This window comes from Enhydra lutris, unplaced genomic scaffold, assembly GCF_002288905.1.
Source record: "Enhydra lutris kenyoni isolate GAN:26980312 unplaced genomic scaffold, ASM228890v2 scaffoldscaffold11, whole genome shotgun sequence".
NCBI classification, from domain to species: domain Eukaryota; kingdom Metazoa; phylum Chordata; class Mammalia; order Carnivora; family Mustelidae; genus Enhydra; species Enhydra lutris.
Window position 1 is genome coordinate 40,935,831 of NW_019154095.1, and position 22,885 is coordinate 40,958,715.

The following is a 22,885-nucleotide window of genomic DNA, read 5'->3' on the forward strand; positions in this document are numbered from 1 at the left end:
GCCCTTCTCTGTTTGACTTGTTTCACCTAGCATAATGCCCTCAAGTTCCATCCATATTGTATCAGATAGCAAGATTTCACTCTTTTTATGGCTGAATAATATTCCATCATATATACGCCACACCTCATCCGTTCATCTGTCAGTGGATACCTAGGTTGTTTCTGTATCTTGGTGATTGTAAATAATGCTGCAGTAATCATGGGGCTGCGTATATCTTTTTGAATTAGTACTTTTTATTTTCTTTGGATAAATGCCAGGAACTGGAATTACAGGATCATATGATATGTCTAGTTTTAATTTTTTTGAGGAACCTCTCTGATGTTCTCCATAGTGACTGCACCAATATACATTCCCACCAACAGTGCACTAGGGTTCCTTTTACTCTGCATCCTTGCCAGCATTTGTTCTCTCTTGTCTTTTTGATACAAACCATTCTAACAGGTGTGAGGTGATAATTCATTGTGGTTTTGATTTACATTTCCCTGATGATTAGTGATGTTGAGCATCTTTTCATGTACCTGCTGGTCATCTCTTTGGTAGGGGGATGTCTATTCAGGTTCTCTTTGGAAAAATGCCTATTTAGATCCTCTGTCTGTATTTTAATTGGATTTTTCCCTGCTGTTGAGTTATGTATATTATATTTTACATATTAAACCCTAATCACATATATGATTTGCAAATATTTTTTCCCATTCAGTAGGTTGCCGTTTTATTTTGTTGATGATTCCTTTGCTCTGCAGAAGCTTTTTAGTTTGATACAGTCCCACTTAACTAATTGTTACTCTTTGCTCCTTTGCAAAGGCAAAACCATCATTACCAATACTGGCATAAAAGAACTTACCCTCTATGTTTTCTTCTAGGAGTTTTATGATTTTAGGCCTTACTTTCAAGTTTGTAATCCTTTTTGTGTTAAAATTTATGTATGGTATAAGATAGTGAGTGGTCCAGTTTCATTCCTTTGCATGTAGCAGTCTAATTTTCCCAACACAATTTATTGATGAGACTGTACTTTCTCCATTTCAGATTCTTTGCTTCTTTGTTGTAAATTAATTGATCATATATATGTGGATTTTTTTCTGGGCTTTCTATTCCATTGATCTGTGAAATCTGTTTTTATGCCAGGATCATGCTGTTTTAGTTACTGTAGCTTTGTAATATAGTTTGAAATCAGAGCGTATGATGCCTCCAACTTTGTTCTTCTTTCTCAAGATTGTTTTGGCTGTTTGAGGTCTTTTGTGGTTCTTTCCATCTTTTAGAATTGTTTGTTCTGTTTATTGAAAAATGCCATTGGAACTTTTATTTGGGTACAATGGACATTTTAATGGTATTCTTCCAGTCCCTGAACACATAATATCTTTCCATTTATTTGTAATCTTCTATAGTTTCTTTCATTAATATCTTAAGTTTTCACTGTATAGGTCTTTTACCTTCTTGGTGAAATTTACTCCTAGGTATTCTTTTTGATATAATTATAAAGTAGAATTATTTTAATTTCTCTTTCTGATTCTTTGTTATTAGTGTATAGAAACACTACAGATTTTCATATATTGACTTTGTATCCTGCAGCTTTATTGAACTCTTTTATTAGATCCAGTACTTTTTTTGATGGAGTCTTCAGGGTTTTTTATATGTAATATCATGTCATCTGCAAATAATCATCATTTTACTTCTTTTTTTATTTCCCCAACTTGAATGCCTTTTTCTTTTTCTTACCTAATTGCTCTGGCTGGGACTTCCAGTACTGTGGTCAATAAAAGTGACAAGTGTAAGTATCTTTGTCTTGTTCCTGACTTGAGGAGAAGTTTTGAGCCTTTTCACTGCTGAGTAGTATGTTAGTTGTGCACTTGTCATATATGGCCTTTATTATGTTAGGGGATCTGTTTACAGTTTTAGAAAGTGAGAAAAAAATTCTAGTTAAAATTGTTGCTTAAAAAGGAACTTAGTACAGATATTGAACCATTATATTGTGTACCTAAAACTAATCTAATGTTATATGACAATTATACCTCTATTTTTAAAAAAGAAACTTAATGGCTATTTACTGTTTGAATTTTTGCTTACATTTGCAATAGTGTCATTCATACTAGCATATTCAAGAACTTTTCCCTAAGACATAATAGCTAATCAAATGGAAAGCAATTGTAAGGTGTAGTAAAGGCACTTTAGGGGAAATGTGCTCTGTGTAAATTCTCATAACACCTTACTGACCAACCCATCCCTCAAAATGAATGAATGAAAATACGTGTGTGTGTATTTGGAGTATTGCATTAGTAGAAATGTTAATTGGGAATTATCGTTTTATTTATTTTCATGTTTGGTTTAGTGGTACCTCCAGAACTGCTCACCAAATCTTTTGTGTGCCTGTTTAGTATTATCTTTGGCTGCGTTTCTTTTCCCTTCAGTAATAATGAAGGAATGGTGGTTTCTATTTTAGCTCATAAAGATACATTTGACAACAGGCAATCACGCAAGCCCCATGTTCCTCTCTCCCCACTTAGAGAATCAACTCTCTCTCTGTGTCAAATAAATAAGTAAAATCTTTAAAAAGTTAATGTCAGTCAGATAGATGCTCACCCCCACACTTTAAATCCTTAGATCCAGAGATTGAAGCTGTTTTCCTTCTATAAAATTTTTCCTTAAAGAAAATACATTCAATATCACATCAGATTATTAGTTACTGTGTGTGTAAAAGCATCTTGCACATTGTAAATAGGAAGCAAAGTTAGACTGTCTTAGCTGACTAATTCTCCATTAGGTAAAGCTCAGTGAGGTTTAGCATCACATTTTGTCACCCTCACGTAAGAGGCCCCTGAAGGCAGAATGTATTTGTCTGCACCTAGCATCATGTCACTCCAGCCAACAGAATGCTCTAAAAAATGTTTATTATGTGATGAATTACACATATTAAGTATACCTCAGATTCTCTTTCAATAACAAAAGCATTTTTAAATTAGTTTTCTAGTGTCTATTTTGGGTTTTTGCTGGCACGTCTACGCAACTGAGTCAGACAGATAGTGGTTCGATATTTCTGCCATTGCTGGCTGGGTTTTTAAGTGCACCACAACAGAGAAGGTTCAAGTTAATTGTCCAAGACATAGATTTTGATTCTATTTACATGGTGGCTGTATCCAAAAAACAGATCTAACTATAGATATGCGAAAAAAAAACAAAGTAAGTTACTTTATATTGAGCATGCTTCTGTCACCCTGAGTGAGAACTAGAGATGAATGTTTATGATGTTACTTGTAAATATATGTTCTTTAGTGCAGTACTCTTTAAACTTTGGTAAATGAAAATTACCTAGTGGGTTCGGGAACACAAGTGGCTTAAAGGGGATCAATCTTGAGAAACTCATCTTTAGTACTTTCTCCCTAAAATGGATCTGCCCTATTAATGCTCTGTGGTCAAAGCTTCAGGCTGTTTATTCTGTGCCTCTACTTGACAGTTGCCACTTAAAAAAAGGAGGGGGGGTATAACTCTCACCCATAATCTTATTTGGTACATTGAATACACGTGAAATCCCGCAGGACTAGAAGGGGCAAACAAAAAAATCCATTCTAAAGACTGATTTTAGGGAAACCTCTATGTGGAGGGTAATGCAGTTATTCAATATTATTCTAAGGCATAGAAAATAAAATAAAAATAGAACACCATTGCTTTGACCTATTTTGAGTTTCTCTAAACAATTTGAAATTAATTTAATTACGAGTTTTATCATTAGTTTTAAAATAACGTCTTTTCAAACATAGTCTCTCTTTGATAATAACTTACAGAGTAGTGCATATTTAATTTTATACTTAAAAGTCTGCTTAATCTGAATATCTGCATGATATTTGCCTTGGAAAAGAGAGCCCTGGTGTTAATGGTGTTAATGGTGTCATAGTTCTTCCTGGGTACAAATTTCGCTGTGGTTACTGTCTCACTAAAGGAAATTGGAAGCAATCCAATTTTTTTTTGTACTTTTTATAATAATTGAAAGAACACATAAAGGAAAAAAATCATTGGAGTTTAGAGATGATTGAACTAAAATACATGAATATCGTAGATTGCAAAATTTGTCTCTCTGTGAGGAGGGGTGGGAGGAAGGGAGAAGGAGGAAGAGAGAGAGAGAGAGAGAGAGACAGAGAGAAACTCAGGTTACACAATGCATGGTAATGGGAAAACTTCAGAGAACCATGTGTGGGCTGTCAGCGATGGTGTTCAGCAATGAATAAAATTGCATTTTGTGATTTCAATGAGAAGCAATCAAAAGTTAGAACAAAGACTTAAAAGTAAATTTAGACCAAGAAACCTTAATTTCTGTAATTTAAGCAATTTACTTTTGCTTTCTTGTTCTTAAAATTTAATGAACTTCAAATTTGAAGAATCATTCCGTCCTGTTTAATCTCAGTGGAGGCATTTGACTGTTGTCTAGCTCCTGGGTTAAACTGCAGGAAATTCACTTAAATAAATATTTGGTAAGAATACCTGGGTGGCTCAGTCAGTTAAGTGCATGCCTTCGGCCCAGGTCAAGGGGGTCCTGGGATCCTTGCTCCACAAGGAGGGAGCCTGCTTCTCCTTCTGCCTTCTGCTCCCCCTGCTTGTATATGCTCTCTCTTTCTCACTCCGACAAATAAACAAATAAAGTCTTTAGAAAAAATTAAATGGTTGGTAAATTTGCAAACTGGTTTTTAACAACAGGTTCATATAAAAGTCAGGAGTAGAGCATTTAGAAGTATTTATATATTTTCTCTACTGGGAATCTGATGCAGTAGATATGGGATGAGAAGATCTGGATGGAGCTCAAAAATCAATGTTTTTTAAAAAATTCTTTGACCGATTTTGTCAGCCACTAGGTAAGAGATTATGGAAATATTTCTGAAAATCAGCCTTTCTTTACTTAGATATCTGTCTTACATTTGTACCTTTGTATATTAGTTTCCTAGGGCTGCTATAATGAAGTACCACAAACTTGGTGTCTTAAAACAACAGAAATTTATCTTCTCATAACTTTGGAAGCCAGAAGTCTGAAATCGAGTTGTCAACATGCTGTACTCCTCCTGGAGTGTCTAGGAGAGAGTCCCTGCCTCTTCCAGCTGACGGTGCTGGTTAGCATTCCTTCCCTTGTGTCTGTGTCCGACCGCCGTGTCCATCTTCACATTGCCCTAACTGCTTCTGTCTTTCTGAAATCTTCCTCTTCCATCTTCTACAGACACCACCCAGCGCAGATACCCTCCCCATCTCAAGATCATTAAGTTAATCACATTTCCAGTCTTTTTGCTAGACACAGAAATGTTTACAGGTTCCAGGGATTAGGACCTGGACATCATCTGAGGGTCCATTACTTAGCCCGCCACAATTGTTTATCACCTCACTGCGTGTAATACGTATGGGTCACTGTGGTCTTTGAAGGTTGATTTATCCCTGGCTGTCAGTCCATGGCCACTGGGATCTGACAGCCTTTCATGACAATGTTTGCCTACAGACTTTGCTCTCTTGGAGCTAGGTCGAATAACCCCTCATATAGCTAGGGATAAATTATTTTCCTGAGCTATAGTCTACATCTCCAGTTTCAGCCATTTATATGGCAGATAGCTTTAGTTGTAAGTGGACTAAGACTATAGGATCAGTGGCAAGAGAGGAGTCTAGATGGCGGAGAAGTAGCAGGCTGAGACTACTTCAGGTAGCAGGAGATCAGCTAGATAGCTTATCTAAAGATTGCAAACACCTACAAATCCAACGGGAGATCGAAGAGAAGAAGAACAGCAATTCTAGAAACAGAAAATCAACCACTTTCTGAAAGGTAGGAATGGTGGAGAAGTGAATCCAAAGCGATGGGAAGATAGACCGCGGGGGGGAAGGGTCGGCTCCCGGCAAGCGGCAGAGCAACAGAGCACAAAATCAGGACTTTTAAAAGTCTATTCCGCTGAGGGACATCGCTCCAGAGGCTAAATTGGGGTGAAGCCCACGCGGGGTCAGCGTGGCCTCAGGTCCCGCAGGGTCACAGAAGGATCGGGGGTGTCTGAGTGTCGCAGAGCTTACAGGTATTAGAACGGGGAAGCCAGCTACAGAGACAGAGCTGAGTAGTGAGCTCTAAGCTCGGGGTTACCTTGAACCGGTTGCAGGCTCGGTCAGCTCGGAGCGCGGCCGGAGGCCAGGGTGATGGGAGTAATTGGGTGCTGTTCTCTGAGGGCGCACTGAGGAGTGGGGCCCCGGGCTCTCGGTTCCTCCGGGCCGGAGACTGGGAGGCCGCCATCTTCATTCCTGTCCTCCGGAACTCTACGGAAAGCCCTAAGGGAACAAAAGCTCCTGAAAGCAAACCAGAGCGGATTACTCAGCCCGGCCCCTGGTAAAGGCGGTGCAATTCCACCTGCCGCAAAGACACTTGAGAATCACTACAAGAGGCCCCTCCCCCGGAAGATCAACAAGAAATCCAGCCAGGACCAAGTTCATCTACCAAAGAGTGCAGTTTCAATACCAAGGAGAGCAGCAGAATTCCAGAGGAGGAGAAAGCAAAGCACGGAACTCATGGCTTTCTCCCCATGATTCTTTAGCCTTGCAGTTAATTTAATTTTTTTTTCTTTTTCAATTTTTTTCAATTTTTTTCAATTTTTTTCTCTTCTTCTGCCAAATTTTTTTTAACTTTTACACTTTTCTTTTTTAACGTTTTTTAACTAGTTTATCTAATATATGTATTTTTTTCGTTTTTATATTTTTTCTTTATTCGTTTTCTTTTTTTAATTTTTTTTTTTTCTTTTCTTTCTGAACCTCTTTTTATCCCCTTTCTCCCCCCTCACGATTTGGGATCTCTTCTGATTTGGTTAAAGCATATTTTCCTGGGGTTGTTGCCACCCTTTTAGTATTTAACTTGCTCCTTCATATACTCTTATCTGGACAAAATGACAAGGCAGAAAAATTCACCACAAAAAAAAGAACAAGAGGCAGTACCAAAGGCTAGGGACCTAATCAATACAGACATTGATAATATGTCAGATCTAGAGTTCAGAATGATGATTCTCAAGGTTCTAGCTGGGCTCGAAAAAGGCATGGAAGATATTAGAGAAACCCTCTCCGGAAAGATAAAAGCCCTTTCTGGAGAAATAAAAGAACTAAAATCTAACCAAGTTGAAATCAAAAAAGCTATTAATGAGGTGCAATCAAAAATGGAGGTGCTCACTGCTAGAATAAATGAGGCAGAAGAGAGAATTAGCGATATAGAAGACCAAATGACAAAGAATAAAGAAGCTGAGCAAAAGAGGGACAAACAGCTACTGGACCACGAGGGGAGAATTCGAGAGATAAGTGACACCATAAGACGAAACAACATTAGAATAATTGGGATTCCAGAAGAAGAGGAAACAGAGAGGGGAGCAGGAGGTATATTGGAGAGAATTATTGGAGAGAATTTCCCCAATATGGCAAAGGGAACAAGCATCAAAATCCAGGAGGTTCAGAGAACCCCCCTCAAAATCAATAAGAATAGGTCCACACCCCGTCACCTAATAGTAAAATTTACAAGTCTTAGTGACAAAGAGAAAATCCTGAAAGCAGCCCGGGAAAAGAAGTCTGTAACATACACTGGTAAAAATATTAGATTGACAGCAGACTTATCCACAGAGACCTGGCAGGCCAGAAAGAGCTGGCATGATATATTCAGAGCACTAAACGAGAAAAACATGCAGCCAAGAATACTATATCCAGCTAGGCTATCATTGAAAATAGAAGGAGAGATTAAAAGCTTCCAGGACAAACAAAAACTGAAAGAATTTGCAAACACCAAACCAGCTCTACAGGAAATATTGAAAGGGGTCCTCTAAGCAAGGAGAGACCCTAAAAGTAGTAGATCAGAAAGGAACAGAGACAATATACAATAACAGTCATCTTGCAGGCAATACAATGGCACTAAATTCATATCTCTCAATAGTTATCCTGAATGTTAATGGGCTAAATGCCCCAATCAAAAGACACAGGGTATCAGAATGGATGAAAAAACAAAAACGATCTATATGTTGCCTACAAGAAACTCATTTTAAACCCGAAGACACCTCCAGATTTAAAGTGAGGGGTTGGAAACAATTTACCATGCTAATGGACATCAGAAGAAAGCAGGAGTGGCAATCCTTCTATCAGATCAATTTGATTTTAAGCCAAAGACTATAATAAGAGATGAGGAAGGACACTATATCATACTCAAAGGAACTGTCCAACAAGAACATCTAACAATTGTAAATATTTATGCCCCTAACGTGGGAACAGCCAACTATATAAACCAATTAATAACAAAATCAAAGAAACACATCAACAATAATACAATAATAGTAGCGGACTTTAACACTCCCCTCACTGAAATGGACAGATCATCCAAGCAAAAGATCAACAAGGAAATAAAGGCCTTAAATGACACACTGGACCAGATGGACATCACAGATATATTCAGAACATTTCATCCCAAAGCAACAGAATACACATTCTTCTCTAGTGCACATGGAACATTCTCCAGAATAGATCACATCCTGGGTCCTAAATCAGGTCTCAACCAGTATCAAAAGATTGGGATCATTCCCTGCATATTTTCAGACCACAGTGTTCTGAAGCTAGAACTCAATCACAAGAGGAAATTTGGAAAGAACCCAAATACATGGAGACTACACAGCATCCTTCTAAAGAATGAATTGGTCAACCAGGAAATTAAAGAAGAATTGAAAAAATTCATGGAAACGAATGATAATGAAAACACAACAGTTCAAAATCTGTGGGACACAACAAAGGCAGTCCTGAGAGGAATATATATAGTGGTACAAGCCTTTCTCAAGAAACAAGAAAGGTCTCAGGTACACAACCTAACCCTACACCTAAAGGAGCTGGAGAAAGAACAAGAAAGAAACCCTAAACCCAGCAGGAGAAGAGAAATCATAAAGATCAGAGCAGAAATCAATGAAATAGAAACCAAAAAAACAATAGGACAAATCAACGAAACTAGGAGTGGGTTCTTTGAAAGAATTAATAAGATTGATAAACCCCTGGCCAGACTTATCAAAAAGAAAAGAGAAAGGACCCAAATAAATAAAATCATGAATGAAAGAGGAGAGATCACAACGAACACCAAAGAAATAACAGACAATTATAAGAACATACTATGAGCAACTCTACGCCAACAAATTTGACAATCTGGAAGAAATGGATGCATTCTTGGAGACATATAAACTACCACAACTGAACCAGGAAGAAATAAAAAGCCTGAACAGACCCATAACCAGTAAGGAGATTGAAACAGTCATCCAAAATCTCCAAACAAACAAAAGCCCAGGGCCAGATGGCTTCCCGGGGGAATTCTACCAAACATTTAAAGAAGAACTAATATTCTCCTGAAACTGTTCCAAAAAATAGAAATGGAAGGAAAACTTCCAAACTCATTTTATGAGGCCAGCATCACCTTGATCCCAAAACCAGACAAGGATCCCATCAAAAAAGAGAACTACAGACCAATATCCTTAATGAACACAGATGCAAAAATTCTCACCAAAATACTAGCCAATAGGATTCAACAGTACATTAAAAGGATTATTCACCACGACCAAGTGGGATTTATTCCAGGGCTGCAAGGTTGGTTCAACATCTGCAAATCAATCGATGTGATACAACACATTAATAAAAGAAAGAACAAGAACCATATGATACTCTCAATAGATCCTGAAAAAGCATTTGACAAAGTACATCATCCCTTCCTGATCAAAACTCTTCAAAGTGTAGGGATAGAGGGCATATACCTCAATATTATCAAAGCCATCTGTGAAAAACCCACCGCAAATATAATTCTCAATGGAGAAAAACTGAAAGCTTTTCCGCTAAGGGCAGGAACACGGCAGGGATGTCCATTATCACCACTGCTATTCAACATAGTACTAGAAGTCCTAGCCTCAGCAATCATACAACAAAAGGAAATTAAAGGCATCCAACTCGGCAAAGAAGAAGTCAAACTATCACTCTTCGCATATGATATGATACTATATGTGGAAAACCCAAAAGACTCTACTCCAAAACTGCTAGAACTTGTACAGGAATTCAGTAAAGTGTCAGGATATAAAATCAGTGCACAGAAATCAGTTGCATTTCTCTACACCAACAACAAGACAGAAGAAAGAGAAATTAAGGAGTCAATCCCATTTACAATTGCACCCAAAACTATAAGATACCTAGGAATAAACCTAACCAAAGAGGCTAAGAATCTATACACAGAAAACTATAAAGTACTCATGAAAGAAATTGAGGAAGACACAAAGAAATGGAAAAATGTTCCATACTCCTGGATTGGACGAAAAAATATTGTGAAAATGTCTATGCTACCTAAAGCAATCTACACATTTAATGCAATTCCTATCAAAGTATCGTCCATTTTTTTCAAAGAAATGGAACAAATAATCCTAAAATTTATATGGAACCAGTAAAGACCTCGAATAGCCAAAGGAATATTGAAAAAGAAAGCCGAAGTTGGTGGCATCACAATTCCGGACTTCAAGCTCTATTACAAAGCTGTCATCATCAAGACAGCATGGTACTGGCACAAAAACAGACACATAGATCAATGGAACAGAATAGAGAGCCCAGAAATAGACCCTCAACTCTATGGTCAACTAATCTTCGATAAAGCAGGAAAGAATGTCCAATGGAAATAAGACAGTCTCTTCAATAAATGATGTTGGGAAAATTGGACAGCTACATGCAGAAAAATGAATTTGGATCATTTCCTTACGCCACACACGAAAATAGACTCGAAATGGATGAAGGACCTCAATGTGAGAAAGGAATCCATCAAAATCCTTGAGGAGAACACAGGCAGCAACCTCTTCGACCTCAGCCGCAGCAACATCTTCCTAGGAACATCGCCAAAGGCAAGGGAAGCGAGGGCAAAAATGAACTATTGGGATTTTATCAAGATCAAAAGCTTTTGCACAGCAAAGGAAACAGTTAACAAAACCAAAAGACAACTGACAAAATGGGAGAAGATATTTGCAAAAGACATATCAGATAAAGGGCTAGTGTCCAAAATCTATAAAGAACTTATCAAACTCAACACCCAAAGAACAAATAATCCAATCAAGAAATGGGCAGAAGACATGAACAGACATTTCTGCAAAGAAGACATCCAGATGGCCAACAGACACATGAAAAAGTGCTCCATATCACTCGGCATCAGGGAAATACAAATCAAAACCACAATGAGATAATCATCTCACACCAGTCAGAATGGCTAAAATTAACAAGTCAGGAAATGACAGATGCTGGCGAGGATGCAGAGAAAGGGGAACCCTCCTACACTGTTGGGAATGCAAGCTGGTGCAACCACTCTGGAAAACAGCATGGAGGTTCCTCAAAATGTTGAAAATAGAACTACCCTAGACCCAGCAATTGCACTACTGGGTATTTACCCTAAAGATACAAACGTAGTGATCCGAAGGGGCACGTGCACCCGAATGTTTATAGCAGCAATGTCTACAATAGCCAAACTATGGAAAGAACCTAGATGTCCATCAACAGACGGATGGATAAAGAAGATGTGGTATATATACACAATGGAATACTATGCAGCCATCAAAAGAAATGAAATCTTGCCATTTGCGACGACGTGGATGGAACGTAGAGGGTATCATGCTTAGCAAAATAAGTCAATCGGAGAAAGACAACTATCATATGATCTCCCTGATAATGAGGGAGAGGAGATGCAACATGGGGGATTAAGGGGGTAGGAGAAGAGTAAATGAAACAAGATGGGATTGGGAGGGAGACAAACCATAAGTGACTCTTAATCTCACAAAACAAACTGAGGGTTGATGGGGGGAGGGGGGTTGGGAGGTGGGGGTGGGGTTATGTACATTGGGGAGGGTATGTGCTATGGTGAGTGCTGTGAAGTGTGTAAACCTGGCGATTCACAGACCCGTACCCCTGGGGATAAAAATATATGTTTATTAAAAAATAAAATAAAATTATAAACAAACAAACAAAAAGACTATAGGATCAGTGGCAAACCAGTCATGGTCACCAACAAAGGCATTCCAAGCTTGTGTCCTAGCAACAGTGACTTTTGTTGAAAGCTCATCCTTGAGAATATTACAGTGACCACCATTATTGAATGTATTCTGAGAGAGGCCTTGTTACCTTTTCACATGGGTCTTGACAAGCCAGGCATTTACGGTACTATAAAGTTTGGTCTTAGGAGGAGAGAATGTAGTTAGTTTTAGTTAGTTGATAAGAGAGAATATAGTTAGTTGAATGAATTTAGTCAATTGATTTCTGAGAAATATGATTTCTGAGTCAAAGTTTGTGGAAAATAACTATTGGACCTTGAAAGAAATTAATTACACTGGACTTTATTTTCTTTGATCTATAAAAGGAGGAATTTGTTTGATGTTCTCTAAGGCCCCGTCAGCTCTGAAATCTCATTTTGTTGTTTCTTGAGTGGAAATTTGAGAGTTTTACAAATCATCCCAAAAACATTATTACTAAAAGACTTATCCTTATGCCATTAGTAGGCAGATACAAGTATGACTTTGACTTGGAACTTTCTTGATTGTGTGATAGGAATATAATAGTATTTGTATAAAATAGTTGATAGAAAAATTCTGCTAGTCCCAGGATTCTGACTTGGCTATATTTTATATTACTGTAAATCACTTTTATGTAGGCTTTATGTATAGTGCTTCCACACTCAAAAAATTACATACTTCACACTGATACAGTTTACTAAGATTGAGAATACATTCCCACTTTTAGGTCTTCATGCCTTAGTTCCTTTTTACTGAGTTTGTGGTGCTTTGGAAACATCCAGGTGTGTCTGACATGTGGATCTAATGTTCACGAGAGTTCACACAAGCTGAAGATAAACCCTCAGGCTCAACCCGCATTTAAGTGAAGATAAGGAAGGTGTGAGTAACAGGTATTATCCAGAGAGGAGAAAATGCAGGGGACTGTATTGTTCCACAGAAAATAAGGAAGAACATATTTGAGAGTATTCAGTGCTGCAGACGGGCAAAGTGACACAGAACACTGAAAAGTGGCCTTGAATTTAACATGAAAGAAGCAGGTGCATTTATTGTGATCAGTTTTTAATGGAGGAACAGGAATGAAAGCAAGATTGCCTGAGTTGAAGAGAAGACATTAAGTGGAAATATTATAGAAACTTCTCTCAGAATTTGGCTAAAATAGGGGCTGAGGACAAAGGGTGATAACAAAATTGCAGAAGTGGGCTTTAGGGAGACTTGTACATGTTTGACAGCCGAAAAAAGGGAGCTAATAAAGTAGGAGATGTCACCACAGAAAGGGAAGGTATCAGGACCAATTTTAGAGGTTTAGCCTGGTAGAAATGTGATACCCCTTCCCATACCATCAGAAAGGCAGAGAAAGTAGATGCCCTTGCCAGATATATTTTAGGAAAGATGGCAAAAAATTAAATGAGGCTCATGAATGAAGTCTCTCCTGAAGTTTGACATGCTAAATATTCAGTGACAATAATTTATGCTCTTGTTTAATTTAATTTTCACTATCAGTGCTGAACGAGTCACATATAAATAGGGGAGACTATAAAGCTCAGGAGGATTACACTAGTGACTAGGGCAGTGCTACCCCTTCTTTAATACATACCCTAACTTCCTTGACTTCAGGGCTGGGCCCAGTCATTATACCTCATCTTCCAGCCACATGAATTAGTCCATGGGGAGGACAGGTAGATCTAAATCACACCAATTAGAATCTTTTCAAATTGGAGTTAGGGGAAAGAACTGTTTTCTCTTGTTGAGAGACATAAAAGATATAATGGGTATTGCTTGTTGTAGAAATGTTTCTTGTGTAGTAAAGAAACAAGGAGTGGAGATGTTTGGGATGGAAAGAGGAGAATAGTTGAGAAGCAAGGAGGAGAGTTTTAAGTGCCTGTGTCCCTCCTGAGGCCAGCTCCATTCATGTTTTTATGATTTGGCTGCATAAACTGTTAGGTGCCCCTTATGCATAAGATAGCTAGAGTTAGGTATTTGTATTTGAAATACTAAAGAAACCTTAACTAATACAGGGGGTATAAATGTGGAAAAGGCAGAGTAGGATTGTTCAAGAGTTTCAGTGTTTCTTTTTTAGGTACAACAGAGAGGCAGTGGGACAAAAAAGTTGAAGATATTAATAATAACAAAACTTTTTGATGTGATAGAGCATGGACAAGAATGAAAGGGATGACTGTGGACTTAAAGACGAATCAGTTCTTAACTAAGCTGAGTGGGTAGAAGGATAGGAAATTGTGATGAAGGATTAGTTGCATTTCCAAAACCCATTTTCCTTTTTTTTTTTTTCAAAGAAAAACAGTGTATCATTATAAAGCACCAGAAAGATTCAAGAAAATCCCTTTGTAATTTTGCAATTGAAAACGATAAGGATAACATCTACTTTTTAGATTTGTCATGTTATAATATATACATTGGGAGAGGATTACAATATGGCAAATTTGTTGAATTTTACAGAATACTTTATAAAAGATTTTTATTGCATGATATGCGTCTGAACAAGAATTTTCTATTTTGGAACTCAGTACCTTGTTAAGCAAAATATTCTCATGGGCAAAAAAATTTGAAAAAACTTGTTCTAGGACAGAATGGAATGTATCAGAAAATATTTAGATGCTTAGCTATCACCGTCAAGTGTATCTACTTTATGAATACATTTTTAAAATTTTACTACATCATTAAATTATTCTAGGTAATTTTGAGTATGGTAGTATATAAAGAACCTTTAATGATCTGTCTCTTTTCAATTGCAGTTTCTCACTTAACCGTTACTTGTGGGTTTAAAATGCTCATACAAGTCATGGAACCCATTAAAAAGACATTTATCCAGCACGAGTCTCCTGAGGCTTGTTAGACGTCTGCTCTCCCTGCACTTCTAAATAAGTGCAGCCTCATGAGACATTTAAACAATAGGTTGTTGTAGTTCTTCAGTAAATCTGAGTTCCTCAAAAAGAACATTTAATTTACAGCATGGTCTTTGTGCCTCAGTTTACCCCCCTTTTTTTTTTTAAGATTTTTATTTATTTGTCAGAGAAAGAGAGTACACACAAGCAGGCAGAGAGGGAGGCAGAGAGAGAGGAGGAAGCGGGCTCCCTGCCGAGCAAGGAGCCCGATGTGGGACTCGATCCCAGGACCCCAGGATCATGACCTGAGCTGAAGGCAGCGGCTTAACCAACTGAGCCACCCAGGCGTCCCAGTTTACCCCTTATTTTAATTTGATGTTCTATCAGTTTTTGTATTTGAGGATACATTTTACCATGTCCTGTTAATTATGAAATGCCTCCTAATTAGTTTCATAATTATCTGGTATTTAAACTTACTATTGTAGAGGCGCCTGGGTTAAACTTACTATTGTAGCCACCCTGCAGAATTCCCACGGAATTTATGAAAATACTGGCTAAGGGTACATGAATTAAATCTTAAGTAATATAAAATCTGTAACCTAAATATATTTGTACTGAATCTTTGGTGACTTGAGTTGCTCCAAGTCCTCCTTTGAAGGAAAACATTCCAACATCATTATAACGTTAAGGTGCACATATCCTTTTCTTCAGTATGTGTTGTGTTGGTTTTATAGCTTAGAGATACGTTTGTGTTTTCTTTTACATCTTACCCAAAATTAAGAAAGCACAGATGTGGAATAGCATTTTCTTGGGTGGTTGTCATAGTGGAACAACTTGATTACAAGGATCTTACCTTATCTGGGAGAATCAGAGAGAATCAGGCTGACTGTCATTATCATTACCAAAGCTCTAAAGAAGTTTTCTGTCTTCCCCCTCCACCACTTCAAGCCTACCAGGGTAAGACTCACTAATGTAAAGCACAATTATGAAGTTAGACTGATAAAAACTGCATAAGTCATTGGTATAGAAACTCTGAAATTATTCTGAGATGGTTTTCCATACCCTAGGTTCAGTCCCTCTTACATGTATCTTGTTCATTAAAATGTTATGTAAACAGGGACGCCTGGGTGGCTCAGTTGGTTAAGCAGCTGCCTTCGGCTCAGGTCATGATCCCAGCGTCCTGGGATCGAGTCCCACATCGGGCTCCTTGCTCTTCAGGGAGCCTGCTTCTCCCTCTGCCTCTGCCTGCCATTCTGTCTGCCTGTGCTTGCTCGCTCTCCCTCTCTCTCTCTGACAAATAAATAAATAAAATCTTTAAAATAAACTTTAAAAAAATGTTATGTAAACAGTTAAATTTATTACATCAATGAAAAAAGTTGGCATACTTCAGTATCCAAACTAGTGAAACTATAAGACCATATTTTGAATAAGAAAAATAGAGTACATGGTCTAATTTTAATCATATCCTAATTTTACTGTGGTAAAATGTAACACAGTATTATTGTGTGTCTTACTTATAAATGCTATTTTTTACTTTGTGCAAAATCTGTTTCACAAAATGCTGTTTACCCTATGCTTATTTGCTTCACCTGTGTATTCCTTATCTTTCAGAGCCAACAGGGTGACTAACAAGGGGCTTAGGAATTGCTTGCTAACTCAGTCAAGCCTTTTGGCTTTGGTCACTTGCTGAATTAAAAATATTGAACAGAGGGGCACCGGGGTGGCTTAGTGGGTTAAATCCTCGGCCTTCAGCTTGGGTCATGATCTCAGGGTCCTGGGATCAAGCCCCACATCATGCTCTCTGCTCAGTGGGGAGCCTACTTCCCCCTCTCTCTCTGCCTGCCTCTGCCTACTTGTGATCTCTCTCTGTCAAATAAATAAATAAAATCTTAAAAAAATAAATAAAAATATTGAACAGAATGAAAAGAATAATTCCATCTTGTTTTCTTTCTTTACAGGCTCTGTACAACTCTATTAAGAATGAGAAGCTAGAATGGGCAGTGTGAGTATGCTGGCTGTCAGCATTTTAATAAATGATTTACTTGTTCTTTTCTTACTGTCTTTTTTTATTCTTTAGAGGTTATCTTAGAGAAGGATTAAATATGCATGGCCGGTTCGCATTTCACACCAGTGTCTAACATTGTATAAAACCTTAAGTAAACCCTGAGTATCCCATGTCTTTTTCTGTTTGCTTTTAGTCTAGTTGCCTTGCCTAGAGACAATTATCTTTTTAATGTATCCTTTTAAAAAATAGCATTCAAAAAGAAAAGCTGATAAAATCACCTATAATCCAGAATCTAATACAAATGATTTTGGTACCATCTACTTGTTTTAATTCCCTCTTGCCTATCGTCGTAGATCAAGGTTTTCCAATCTTGTATCCAATGACCCTAATTATTCTAAGATACTGAAAAACTTGAGAAATGATAGATTAAATAAGCTAAAAAAATATTTTTTAACTGCAAAACTTCCAGGAGTTTGTACAATGCCAATATCCAAGAGAGGAATCAAATTTGCAATGTTTTCTGAACCTTTTCAACAGTATAATGTAGTGTGTTTCAAGGTACATAATTTGGGAGATACTATTACAGATAAATTATATCTAACCCTATGTAGACCAACAGTACTACTTTTGCTGAACTTTCACTGATCTTTCTTTCACTGCAGCAGTTAGGAATTTAACTTAAAAATATTGTTAACTAAAGTTATCCATAAATTAGGTCAAAATATGTTTTTTAAATAGAACTACATGTGAATTTTATTTTTGGTTTCCACCAATATTAAGCATTCATAAATATTTTTCTACCATGTGACCTTACATAGCAGTCTGCATGAACTTATGTTTATAGAATCAGAACTTAGGGGATAAATCATATTCTTTCATATGTACACTGGAAAGAAGTGGTTTAGCAATTGACTGCATATATCTTACATATAACAGGCTAGAATAAATTTTTTTAAAAAGTACTATTAAACTGTTTCTAGTAACTGTTAGCTCATATGGTACTGTTTTAAATTAGGGATTCAGAGTTTAATTTGGAACTAATATTTACAAGTATATGTGATGTGTCTATATTTATATACATCATGAGACTCAAAGTATATCATTTCAAGGAAAACTCATTAAGATAATAAGAATTCATGGCCTACCCAAAGTAATCACTTTTGGACTTCTCTCTCATGAATGAAAGTGGGTTTCCTAGAAAAATTTCATCAATAATATACTTAGAATCTTGCTAAAATATTAAAGGCATATCCTGACCTAAGTAGAATAACTCCTATAGTGAAATTTAATAAAAAATGAAGTATAAATACATTCATACTAAGGGAGAGAATATTTTTCTTTTATAAAGTTATTTTAAAAACCAAATAAATGTACCCATGAGGATATGTTTTGTAAATCCAAATTCTTGATATATAACAATTTGTTGCAGTAGGTTTTATATATATTATGCATAATGGCAATTTGGTGTAAGAAAGTATCTTTTTCTTAATGTCAGTATAGTTAACATAGAATGTTAATTAGTTTCAGGTGTACAATATAGTGATTCAGCAATTCTGTATTACCCAGTGCTCATCATGATAAGTGTAGTCTTAATCCCCTCCACCTATTTCACCCATTCCCCCAACTCACCTCCCCTATGTGAACCACCAGTTTGTCCTCTGTAGTTTAGTCTGGGTTTTGGCTCTTTTTTTCTTTGTTCATTTGTTTTATTTCTTAAATTCCATACATGAGTGAAAGCATATGGTATTTTACTTTCTTTGACTGCCTTATTTCACTCAACATTGTAGTTGAGTAGTTCCATCCATGTCATCACAAGAGGAAGACTTTATTTGTTTTTTATGTCTGAGGACTATATACACCACATCTTCTTTATCTTTCATCTATCGATGGATGCTGGGGCTGCTTCCTTATCTTGGCTATTGTAAATAATGGTGCAATAAACATAGGAATGCACATATCTTTTTGATTTAGTGTTTTTTGTATTCTTTGGGTGAATACCCAGTAGTAGAATTAGTAGATCATATGGTAATTCTGTATTTAATTTTTTGAGGAACCGCCATACCATTCTCCACAATGACTGCACCAGTTTGTATTTTCACCAGCAGTGCACAAGGCTTCTTTTATCTCCACAACCTCTCTGAAATTTGTTTCTCGAGTTTTTTATTTTAGCCGTTCTGACAGGTGTGAGGTGATACCTCATTGCAGTTTTGATTTGCGTTTCCCTGATGATAGGAAAGTGTCTTATCTTGAGCCCAACCCATGGATGAGCATGGAAGTTTACCTAAGAACTGAATTCTTCTGTGTGTCTCTTGTCAGTCTAGAGAGCATTGTGTTCAGGAGCCCAAAATCCAGAATCAGGAAGATTTGGGTTTGAATTCCAACTCTTCCATGTACTAGCTGGGTCACTGGTCATGCCTCTTTGCTTCAGTTTCCTCTTTTATATGGGGAACAATTGTTGAATCTCTTATAATCCTCAGGATGACACTATAAAATGTTCTAAAACACTAAACATAAAGCAGTAGTGTGAAAGCCATATCTACAGCAGTGAAAGGCATGAGAGGAGTCAAAGATAAGGTAGAGGCCAAAACCTAAATAAGTAGGGAAATACTGGTGTTGCTACTAGAAATAGAGAGTATATGACAAAGTTCAGACAGATGATAAAGGCTAAATGGAGTGGAAAGGTCCTGTTGGAAAGTGAAAATGTTGAATTGAAACTTGGGAAAGAGGTCAGAGCTATATAAATACTTGGGAAAATATTTTACAGATATGGCAGATGAAGTTTTAAGAATGAGTAAAGATTGCTGAGAAAAGGACCTTAGTGAAAGAAAACAATTCTAAGTGCTATCTCTGAGAAGTACCAACGTTAATAAATAATGGGACAAAAATGAGTTAGAGAAAATATGATTGGAGAGGCACAAGAAGAACTGGCTGAGCACAGTGTTCTATATAATTATATACATGTACATATTCATTTATCAAGGAAAAGTCTTATATTCTTTATCTGCAGAATCATATAAATTGATATACAGCTGAATTTTCTAAAGTGTGTTCTAAGGAACATTAGTTTTAGTAGCTGTTAAAAGGTACTTTATGATCAAAACAGGACTGAGTAACCCCGTTTTTTTAACTGGATTATTTGTTTTTTGGGTGTGAGTTTTATAAATTCTTAATATATTTTAGAGACTAGCTGTTTATTAGAAATGTCACTTGCAAATATCTTGCCCATTCTATAGGGTTTTACTTAGTTTTCTTGGTTGTTTCTTTGCTATGCCGAAGCTTTTTGTTTTGATGTAGTCCCCATAGATTATATTTGCTTTTGTCACGTCAGGAGACATATCTAGACAGATGTTGCTGTAGCCAGTGTCAGAGAAATTACTACCTATGTTCTCTTCTAGGGTTTTTATGGAGTCAGATCTCACATTTAACTCTTAATCCATTTTGAATTTATTTCTGTGTATGGGTTAGAAAAGTGGTCTAGTTTCATTCTTTCACATATTGCTGTCAAGTTTTCTCAACACCATTTGTTGAAGAGTCTGTCTTTTTTTCAAAAACATCATGCTTTGTTGAAGATTCATTGATCATATGATTGTGGGCTTATTTCTGGGACTTTATTCTATTGCATTGTTCTGTGTGTCTGTTTTTGTGCCAATGCCATACTGTTTTGATCACTACAGCTTTGTAATATAACCTGAAGTCCAGAATTGTGAGGCCTCCTGCTTTGTTTTGCTTTGCTTTTTTAAGGTTGCTTTGGCTATCTGGAGTCTTTTGTGGTTCCATACAAATTTTAAGATCACTGTAGTTCTATGAAAAATGCTTTTGGTATTTTGATGGAATTGCATTAAATGTATAATTTGCTTTGGATAGTATAGGTATTTTAACAACATCAGTTCTTCTGATCCAATGGAAGAGAGCATGGATTCTCTTTCTGTTTCTTTGCATCAACCTGAATTTCTTTCATCAGTGTGTTACAGTTTCCAGTGTATAGGTCTTCTTCACCTCTTTGGTTAGGTTTATTCCTAGGTATCTCCTTATTTTTCATGCTATTGTAAGTGGGATTGTTTTCTTAATTTCACTTTCTCTTACTTTGTTATTGGTGCACAGAAATGCAATAGATTTCATGTTGATTTTGTATCCTGTGAATTTACTGAATTCGTTTATCAATTTTAGAAGTTTTTGGTGGAGCCTTTTGGGTTTTCTATCTAGAGTGTGACATCTACAAGTAGCCAAAGTTTTATTTCTTCCTTACCAATTTGGATGCCTTTTCTTTTTGTTGTGTGATTGCTGTGGCTATAGCTTGGAGTACCATGTTAAATAAAAGCAGTGAGAGTAGACATCCTTTTCTTATTCTTGACATTAGGGGAAAAGCTCTCAATTTTTCCCCATTTAAGATGATGTTGACTGCAGGTGCTTCATATCAGGCCTTTATTATTTTGAGGTATGTTCCCTCTAACCCTACTTTGTTGAGAGTTTTTATCATGAATTGCACTTTAGTTCAAATGCTTTTTCTGCAGATATTGAAAGTTTCTTATCCTTTCTCTTATTGATGTGATGTATTACATTGATTTGTCAATAATTAACCACCTTTCATCCCACTATTAAATCCCACTTAACAGTGGTGAATGATTTTTGTTGGATGCGGTTTACCAGCATTTTGTTGAGGATTTTTGCATGTATGTTCATCAGAGATATTGGACTGTAGTTCTCTTTTTTTATTGTGTCTTTATCTGGTTTTGGTATGAGGGTAATGCTATCCTCATAGACTGAATATGGAAGTTTTCTTTCCTCTGGTATATCTTGGGAGCATTTGAGTAAATAGGTATTATCTCTTCCATTAATGTTGGTAGAATTCAGCAGTGAAGCTTTGGTCCTGGACTTTTGTTTATTGGGAGTTTATTGATTACTGATTCAGTTACATAGCTGGTAATAGATTTGTTCAAATTTTCTTTCTCCTGCTTTAGTTCTGATAGGTAATATGTGTCTAGGAATTTATCCATTTCTTCTAGGTTGTCCAATGTGTTGACATATAGTTTTTCATAATATTCTCTTATAGTTGTTTGTATTTCTCTGGTGTTGGTTGTTATTTCTCCTCTTTCATTTCTGGTTTTGTTTGAGCCCTCTCACCCTCTTTCTCTCTTTTGATTATTTTGGCTAGAGTTTCATCAGTTCTTTGATCATTTGGAAGAACCAACTTCTTTCATTGATCTGTTCTGTTGGGGTTTTTTTAGTTGCTACATCATTTATTTCTGCCATAATCTTTATTATGTCCTTTCTTCTGCTTGTTTTGGGTTTAGTTTATTGTTTTTTTTCTCTAGCCCATTTAGGTATAAGGTTAGGTTTTTTATTTGAGATTTTTCTTGCTTTTTGAGATAGACTGTATTACTATAAATTTCCCTCTTAGAACTGCTTTTGCTGCATTCCAGTGATTGTGTGTCATTATGTTTTTAATTTTGTTTTTCTCCACCTAATTTTTAATTTTTTCTGATTTCATGGTTGACCCATTCATTGTTTAATAGTATGATAATTAACCTCCATGTATTTGTGCTCTTTAGAGATTTTTTTCTTGTAGTTGATATCTAATTTCATAGCATTATAGTTAAATTTCTTGACACTTGTATTTTGGCCCAATATGTGGTCTATCTTGAGAATATTCCGTGTACACTTGAAAAGAATGTGTTCTGTTGTTTTAGGATGGAATATTCTGAATATATCTTTTATATCCATCTGGTCCAATGTGTCATCCAAAGCCACTGTTGCCTTGTTTGCTTTCTATTTCTATGATCTGTCCGTTGATGTAAATGCAGAGTTAAAAATCCTCTACTATTATATCAATATTGATTTGTTTCTTCATGTTTGTTATTAACTATCTTATGTATATTATGTATAGTATTTACAATTGTTATATCTTATTGTTGGATTGTCCTCTTTATGATTGTCTTTATTTTGAAGTCTGCTTTGTCCGATATAAGTATTGCTACCCCAGTTTTCTTTTGACATCCATTTGCATGCTAAGTGTTTCTACA

General features: G+C 36.5%; 1 protein-coding gene across 1 annotated transcript in view; it reads left to right on the forward strand.

The window, feature by feature from the left end:
- Positions 1-22,885, forward strand: part of LOC111144504 (pleckstrin and Sec7 domain containing 3) — a 615,446-nt gene that overhangs the window by 415,052 nt on the left and 177,509 nt on the right. The window contains exon 10 of the mRNA XM_022498815.1: positions 16,819-16,862. Coding sequence (XP_022354523.1) covers positions 16,819-16,862 — 44 coding nt within the window. The remainder of the gene's footprint in view (positions 1-16,818; positions 16,863-22,885) is intronic.